The sequence below is a fragment of the Pipistrellus kuhlii genome, unplaced genomic scaffold, assembly GCF_014108245.1.
Source record: "Pipistrellus kuhlii isolate mPipKuh1 unplaced genomic scaffold, mPipKuh1.p scaffold_m20_p_5, whole genome shotgun sequence".
Lineage (NCBI taxonomy): Eukaryota > Metazoa > Chordata > Mammalia > Chiroptera > Vespertilionidae > Pipistrellus > Pipistrellus kuhlii.
Genome location: NW_023425551.1, coordinates 36710586 through 36719378, shown reverse-complemented (window position 1 = coordinate 36719378; position 8793 = coordinate 36710586). Strand labels below are relative to the sequence as shown.

The 8793-nt window shown below is 35.4% G+C and overlaps 1 protein-coding gene across 2 annotated transcripts in view; it reads right to left on the bottom strand.

Moving 5' to 3' along the window:
• Positions 1 to 1228: 1228 nt before the first annotated feature.
• Positions 1229 to 8793, bottom strand: part of SIM1 (SIM bHLH transcription factor 1) — a 71384-nt gene continuing 63819 nt past the window's right edge. For both annotated transcript variants that reach the window (XM_045572936.1, XM_045572937.1), the window contains one exon: positions 1229 to 7106. In XM_045572936.1, coding sequence (XP_045428892.1) covers positions 6376 to 7106 — 731 coding nt within the window. In that variant the 3' untranslated portion in view covers positions 1229 to 6375. The remainder of the gene's footprint in view (positions 7107 to 8793) is intronic.

The window sequence follows — 8793 nt, the reverse complement described above, 5'->3', positions numbered from 1 at the left end:
AAAGAATACAGAATGAGCTAAAGTAAAACTTGAGAGTAAACCTGCTTAGGTTGAAATTTCATCTCCACCACTTACCAGCTGTGCCACTAAGTTCCTTAACCACTCTGTCTCACTTTCTTTCTCCCCCGCACTATTGAAATTGGGCATATTGGTATGTCCCTCTGTGATGGTCTCTATTCAGGTTTCAGTGATAACCTGAGTTGGGTTCAGAGCCTGGCACATAGTGATTAAATAAATACTTGTCATATTTATGATTATATAAAGACTTTACACTTTCAAAGCGCATAAAGAAAACCAAAGATCTTCTGTATGTGCCTTTTCCATAATATCCTACAATGAGAAAGATTCTCACTATCTATTCCATTTGGGGCATATACAATAATAGGTAGTCCTTAAGTATTGTGGATTAAAACTGTTATTTTAGAGTATAAAGTGGGTGAAAATTCTACTTTCAGAAGCAAAAAAAAAACATCATGATAGAAAAAAATCCTATAAGTGCTATAATACTAATAGCAATGACATTTTATGCAACTTTGTCAAAAAATATGAAATACAAACAATATTTCTGTTGAATTAAAAATATACTGTGTTGGTTGGTTGAATTGTCTAAATTGACAATTTCTGGAATACATCTAGGTAAATCAGAAGTTTCAGAAGAAAGAAAATGTTGGGTGCTATAAAAATGCTTAAGAGAAAACCACTGAAAATCTATTTTTGTTTGGTCTTAATTCCTAATTTTAAATGTAAAAAATACCTTGAATTCCAAAATAAAAATTATTTGAGATGTGTTTTTAATTTGTTGTTGAATGACAGCAAACTAAATAACCTCAATCTTACAGGTTTTCATTTCCCTTGGGCATTAAAAATGTAATCTGTACTTTCAAATTTCTTGCTTTATTTTAGAAAAGTGGAGACCAAAGAAGTGCTGCTTAAGATGTTGTAATGAAAATTGAGAAAATAGTCTTCAGTGTCTAATAAAAATTAGGCCCATCATTTAATTGTTACTGGGAATGTATGTAAGATCCTAATGCTAAGTCTCTTAAAGTGGTGTGTGTGTGTGTGTGTGTGTTTGTGTGTGTGTGTGTGTGTGTGTGTGTGTGTGTGGATATTAACCATTCAACAGAATCTAAGGCTAAAACAGTCCTTATTTCTTTACAACTCTAATCTTCTGGGTGTCGGTCTGTTTTATCCTATAAAGATTTCTGTAAATGAATAATTCAGACACAAACTGCATATTGGTAACTATATTTAAAACCAGAAATTCGTCACATAATAAATACATTTTATGCACATGTTAACTTCGAATTTACTTCAGAAAGCTATTTACAATATAAATAATTATAAATGGGAGCATTTTGCAAGATATCATTGACATAGCTAATATTTTCTACTTTACATTCCAAAGTAAAAGTTCATATTACAGATTTATACTACGATGTCACTAAAAACTTTACATTGCAAGATGGTATTTGAAATATTGGCAATCAGTATCTTCTTTCACAAATATAATCCTTCTTATAGCATGTCAGTCAAAAAAACAAACACAAAATATTTTCTCTTTTTTTGAAATGCCTACTCATATGTTTTCTTTTTTGAAATATACCCCCCTTTGGAAAAAAGAAAACGGAAAAAGTTACAGTACTTCTAAAAACTTTTCACGCCATTTCATTTCTTTTGAAATGTAAACACTCCAGGGTTGTTGGGTGTAAATTCAATTGTGATTAAATGTGTTCCAGATCAGCAAATTAGGACAAATTTTCCACTATATAGATTTATAAAAGCAGAGCCCCATGCAGCAAAATTACGGTAATTAAAACTATACATGTTTGGCTTACAATAATTCATTAGGATTTCTTATGTGAACCATCAGTTTTTAAGGAGCACAGCAGAATACAATCTTGTTTCTTGCTTTACAATTCATGTGTGTGCATACATATATGTATACATAAATGTGCATGTGTACAAATATATGAATACACACATATAGCCTTTCTGCATACAATCTTAGGGAAGGAACTCTGAACAAACCCCTGTTCGGATCTGAGCACACGCTCAGCGCTTGAGTTAAGCACTACCCATACAATTCTCTTGCACAAGAAATGAGCACCACACGGAAATTGCCCCCAAGAACATTTTCTATGTAAGATATCCTTTCCATATGTTCATAGCTGTTCTGTCATTCATTTGAAGCTCAGAATGATAATGAATGTTCTATCCACAGTGCATTTCCCAGTAAAAACTAACCAACAGATTTTGCTGTCTTTAGAGTCAAATTCGTATTTGAGATAACTGACATTTACATAAAACTTGAATCACTTAGAGAACCATACGATTTAGATTCTTTATCAAGCCTCTTAGAAAATAGAATGTATATCTACTTCCTGTGATTTGGGTGAACTGGGGAGTCAGATCTTGGCATTCAAACTTTTTAAATTAAAGAGAGCATATTAAAGTGTAAGCTATCCACTGGGCCAGATAAGTGACCCCAAATGGCCAAATCCTCAGTTTTCCAAATATCAGCATTCACTCGGTCACTTCCAAATTCTAGCACCAATAGAATTTCACTGGACACCTTAGAAATGTCCTGCTCTTGAGAAAGCGAACTACAAAATAATCATCCCTACATTCAGAATGCCTCTTTAGCGATAGTGTCTTCTATTAGAATTAGTTGGTCTTTTTATTTTAAAATATCTATGCATATTTTCCAAATGATCTTTTATTGAATCAATCTTCATTCCTCATTTAAGAAAAAGAAAATGGAGCATATTATCCTTTTCCAAAAGATCCTATTAAAGCTTGTTTTAAGTGGATTCTCTGCCCAGAGGCATCATGTGGCAGCAGGGAAAAGAGAAAATTAAGAATACTACCCAATGAAAATAGTCGAATCCCATAAAATAACATCAGGAAAGAATGAGTGGATTTACCAAAGGCAAACCATTTATTGCATCCTGTCTCATTTTGAATGTCACATCAGCACTGTGTCAAATTATCTTGTATCAAGCAATTACAGTTTAGAAAAGCTGGTCCATTATATTCAAAATAGCATGTCAAAATATGGAGCAGAAGCACACCTAACATGAGTGTGACAATAATACTATGCACCCAAAAATAGATGCCAAATTTGTGTATTCTCAATAATAGTTTAAACAAAATTTTCTAAAGAACGATGGGGGAAATATTCATTTTTTCCTTTGGTCACTCAAATTAATAAATTAGGTAGGGCAGGCAGATAAAATGGGCAATAAAGAAAGATATCATTATTACTAGAAAGCACGAGCTTTGTTTCATCTAATGAACTGTTACATATTGTAAGAGTACTTGGATAGAGCACATCCGTATGAATCCCCAAGGTGATATATTATAAAAATCATACTTCTTTGTCTATTTCAGTCAAGTTTCATGACTTTCAGAATTTAAACAAGTTATGGAAATCAAGGATTAAAACTAAAGCCAATTCAAGTTTAATTTCAACTGATCAAGTTATGGGGAGCATACATATTTTACATCCCAAATTTTAAAAACACAGATAACATCTTCATTTTGAGGCAATATGTTTCTGCACAGAACAAAATAATGTAGATTATAAATAGATTTTAACATGTCTATGTGTACAGTATATTGAAAAGTTGCCTTGCCATAACCTATCTCATTTTATCTTGGGTCATTCTGCAATAATCGTGCCACACTGCAAAAAAAAAAAAAGTAAGCTCTAGAATACTGTAGGCCTGTATGGCATTATATGTAATGTAATAAATATGATATTATACAATTATGACATATAAAGTAAAGAAAATGTTTATATTTAAAAATGGGTCAATCTATCAAAAAAATTAATTTAAGATGTAATTCTACCCTCACTTAAAAATATTGGTCATACTATTTTAAAGAACATTAGTCCTTCTGATTACCCCATTTATAGAACTTACAATTTACATCTTTCCTCAATTAACTTTCTTCCATATAAATATCCCACTGAAATTTCTTTAGTGACAGTCTTTTCTTTAATATTAGTTCATTTTCCTTAATTCTTAAGATTCTATTTCCTTTACAGCATCTTCCCATGACCTTTTAGTACAATGTATATCCATCAATAAAATCCATCTGTATAGATTTCCTTTCCAAAACACCATATTCTTCAGATATTTGTATTTGAACATTTTTTCCATCTACAGAAGTCTGCAAAACCTTTAGCATTCCTAAAACCTTATTTCATGTTGCAGAATGATCAAAAATTCATCTTAAATATTCCAGGGGCTTCTTATAAATATTTTTTCTCAAAAATACTGAATACTTCTGCCTGGATAGTTCAAAATGTAGTTTTTATTGTTTGAACTTTTTAGAAAGGATATATAACCACTAACTTTCTCACTCACTTGTACTTTTTCCATTTACAGCACAATGTTGTTCCATCATACCCAAGACATATTTATTTAATTTTATGTATCCACTTTTCTCGTGTACAAACAACCCAATATTCATTTCTCAGATTATCAGCATTCAGATTGTCACCTACCTATGGATTGCCAAATGACTGTGTTATATGAAAATACAGTACTAAATCCCTGAGTGTTCAATGTCATGGTGTCTCCAAAATTATAACTCAGTGTCTTCCAATACATTCCCTCTTAATATGGCAAGAGTTTCAGGCATGGGGCTCCTAGAAAATATTAGCTATGAAATGTCTCTAATAACATGTCACCTCACTTTGATTTTTAGAGAATTAGTGCATTAGATAAATCGTATTCATTTTTCTTCTCCCTCATCAGTTTTACCTTCTATATATCGGCTGAACTAGAAAGTTGTCTGTAACTATACATGCCTAAAAGAGTCCTTGCACCTGCTTAAGCCAGGAAGCATCTAGACCTCTTTATGAGTACAGGAAGGCCAGAACGATCAGTCTTGTCAACTCACAGCAGAGAGTGAACCGATTAAAAAGTTCGGTTCTGTGGCATCACTGAACCACAGAGCGGTGGAACATTAGAACTGCCATTGGATGAAGATCCTAGGACCCTGTGTGGTGAGTGATATATCTATGTCCCAAAATCAGTTATAGGCATGGTTAGAACCAGAACCCAGAGATCTCGGCTTCTTAGTCTGCTAGTCTTTCTGCAGTTTCATTTGAGACCAATTTTATTGTTTTTGCTTGCTCGGAGTGGGAATGGCTGCAGGCGAGGGGTGGGAGTGGGGGGTCAATTGGGGGAAAGGAGACATATGTAAAACTTTAGACAATAAAAAACAATAAGGAAAATGAATACTTCGCCTGTTGTTCTAAGTGCTATCTTGCCTCTTTAATCCCTTGCCTATCAGCCTAAGCGTTTGTCTTAGACTCTCTCTGGAGGCTTTCCACATGTTGTCACATTTGCACACCTGTACTTTGAAATGTCAAAAACTTAGCTGCTATCATGTAGCACTTCACTGTTTCTTTCCTTAGTTTTTGCACATATTAGCCTTTTTTTCTTGGTGAATTAATTTGAATTTGGGGAGGGTTGGTTTTATAAGCCCCAAATATGTTGACTACATATTCTGAACCTTAAATGGTTCATTTTGCCTCTGGCCTTCCTAGCTTCACTATTTCCAATTGGCACTCCAGGTTTTTTATGTGTGTCCCAATGTCTCAGTACTTTCACTTAGAAAAACCCTCACTGATATGTCAATGTGATCCTGTTCCTTGTCTAACTCAAAAGTAAGGTAAAAAAAAAAATAAAAAATAAAAAAATCACCACTTCCTGATTGCTTATAATAGGTACCAAGTGAAAACGCATTCTTATACCATTTCCCTAATTTATACCTGAACCAAATGAGCTGGCTGGTAAGAAACATGAAGAAGAAAACACTTTACAAGATGTATTTCTCTCTCTCTCTCTCTCTCTCTTAGTTGAGAATAAACATTTCTTTAATAATCTTAATGTTCTAAGGTTAAGGAAAGTTACCCATTTGGGGTGAACTGATGGTACATGGTCTATATTTCTGCATGGAAGTGTACACTGCAGCTTGTAGATAGCGCTCTGTGTGCACGAGGGTCACTGGATCATCCCAGCACGATGATGTCATCCATCAGTCCTTTCATGTGGTACACATGCTCACTTAATCTACACAAGTGTTTTTCAATTAAAAGTGTATCTATTCTGTTCCCATATAATTAGAGGGGAAATTTGTGTACTCACTTCAGCTCCATTATCTGTGCTAAACCTTGAATGCTAATGCTGTTGTTGTTTTGTTTTTTTTCTCTTTGATTTCAAAGGAACACATGTCAAACACCCAGTAACTTAAATTACCCTCTCTAATGATGTGTAGCGTAGTAAATACTGGTCATGGGGCATTAAACTATAAATATGTTTCAGAGATCCTTAAAGAACAAAATATTTTAGAAAAACATCAGCTTCCATTGGTTATTATAACAGATGTTCCCTTATGTCCTTGTGCTGGGTCTGGCTGCATCCTTAGATGGGAAGTTACATCAAAGTGTGAGCCATTACAGCCCAAGGAATAGTTTCTAATGGTTTCGCTGTCATATAAGTGCTCCAAGGCATATCCAGTTAATGTGTAAGCATGCTTATCAAAATACTGCCGGTGAGAGCCAAAGCAGTTTGGAGAGAGAGCAGGGTGGTCTCCTGCTGTCTGATGAGGAGACATATCCGAATGGAGATAGTCTTTAGCTAGGATCAGACTGGATTTTGAAATGCGATCTGAATTGGGACTACTTATCCGAGACAGTGCCGTGGGGCTGTTGTCATAGTCGTTTTCGTGGGGGCTCAGCATCTTTCCCTCCCTCTGCTGGATGTGGTCACATGGCGAAGAGTTGGCAAGCGTGGAGCCATGGCAGACTTCGCCTGTAGGTGGGGGCTGTTGGTAGTTTGCGAAACAGAGGGAGTGTTTCTTCCCGGCTCCGTTAATGGAAGCCAGTTGGTCTGGGGCGGCTTTCCTCAGCTGCAACCTGTTCTCTTCTTCTTTAATCATTTGCTGGGTAGCTCTTATCAGAGTTTCAATTTTGCTAGGTTCGTGCGGGCTACTTTGATATTGCTCGGTGCGATATCGGTCACCTGATTCGCTGGCGGACCCAGGGTCTGGAGAACTGACCACACTGTCTTCATCCCAATGACCTCGCCCTAGAAATGAGAAAAAGCAAAAGGTAAGTGGCCTCAAAATTCACCCTCTCCCCGCAAAATGTAGGTGTATTCCTTTTTCAAAAAACAAACAAACAAACAAACAACAACAAAAAACCCTTATATCTTTCTTTTTTTTAACACATGCACCAATATTTGAAACAGACAGGCTCATAGGACAGAGTCTCCTATGTTGTACTGGAATTCATAGTTCTGTGGCTTTTAAGTGCAGATGGAGTCTATAACAAGTTTTCTAGAATGTAAGCCTCATTTGTAGGTTGTGAGCGCCAATTAGCGGAACGGTGAAGCATGTTTCTACTTCATGTATGCACATCATCGGACCTGTCCAGCTATAAATAACAAAAGAAAACTGCATAGCATTTGGTTGATGTTATTTTCTAGGAAAATGCCATGTAAAATGATGCTTAGAAAATGCTTTCAATAGAATTTTAAGGAAGAAGATATAGGCAGGACTATTTTCTCAATTCCAAACAAATCACTTAAAGTGTGAATATTGCTTAATGTATCTTACAGTAAGCACACTTATTACAATAAAGCTCTAATGTACTTTTTAAATTGTTTAAGGGCTAATAACATATATACACATTCATATACATGTATATGTGTAGATGTGTGCGTGGATATGAATATATCTTGTCTCAATCAAAAATATAAATATTGTCTTCTCAAATGTAGAAGTAAAAAATCTCAGTTTTATACATAATCATATTTAACTACTATCTTAGATTGTTTCTGCAATAAGATGAAGAATAAATAGAACATTTAAATGTTAATAATTCATCTAAACCAAGGAAAGAGATCTAATTGTGCAGGAAAAATATATACCGTGAATTAAATAATTCTCAAGCAGTGTGAAGTCAGTGTGGAAAGAAAGAAGAGGAAAAGGAAGGGACACATGAAAGCTGAAAACTGCCTAATGTGGCAGAGAAGCGCTGAACCACACTACCTATTGCTTTCCTGTTCTCTTCTCTTCTTACTTTATTTCTAATATTTTCTTTCAGACGATGTAGGTTAAGCCAGGATTTTCATTTCACTCCATCCTTTGGCAAGCAATTGCCCTTTGCCCTGGGTTTCCATTACCAGTCTACCAAACTAGAGCAACTCAGAGTAAAAGGACACAAATAAAAAGCAAAAACAGAAATATGAAAATCAAAGAAGGTGCCCGGGCAACATGGCTCAGTGGTTGAGCATAGACCTATGAACCAGGAGGTCAAGGTTTGATTCTGGTCAGGGCAAATGGCTAGGTTGCAGGCTCATTCCCCAGTGTGGGCAGGCAGGAGGCAGCTGATTAGTGATTCTTTCTCATCATTGATGTCTCTCTCTCTCTCTCTCTCTCTCTCTCTCTCTCTCTCTCTCTCTCTCTCTCTCTTTTCTCTGAAATCAATAAAAATTTATATTTTTAAAGATCATAGAAGGCAGTCAGCGCCTGGGGGTATCTGACAGAAGACTTTACAGGTGAGTAAACATTTCTCATTCTAAAGCCACAGAAATAAAAGTCATTTCAGGGACATTGGATCAATCTTAATGTCATTGACTTTTAATAAAATAGAGAAGGTTTCGAAGACCTGCCTGGACCCGAGTTTGAAATAGAAAGAATGAGCTCCTTGACCAGTTTCTTTTTGGATGAACAAAGAAGAGTATTCGTAACGTAACACTACCGGCTTTCACG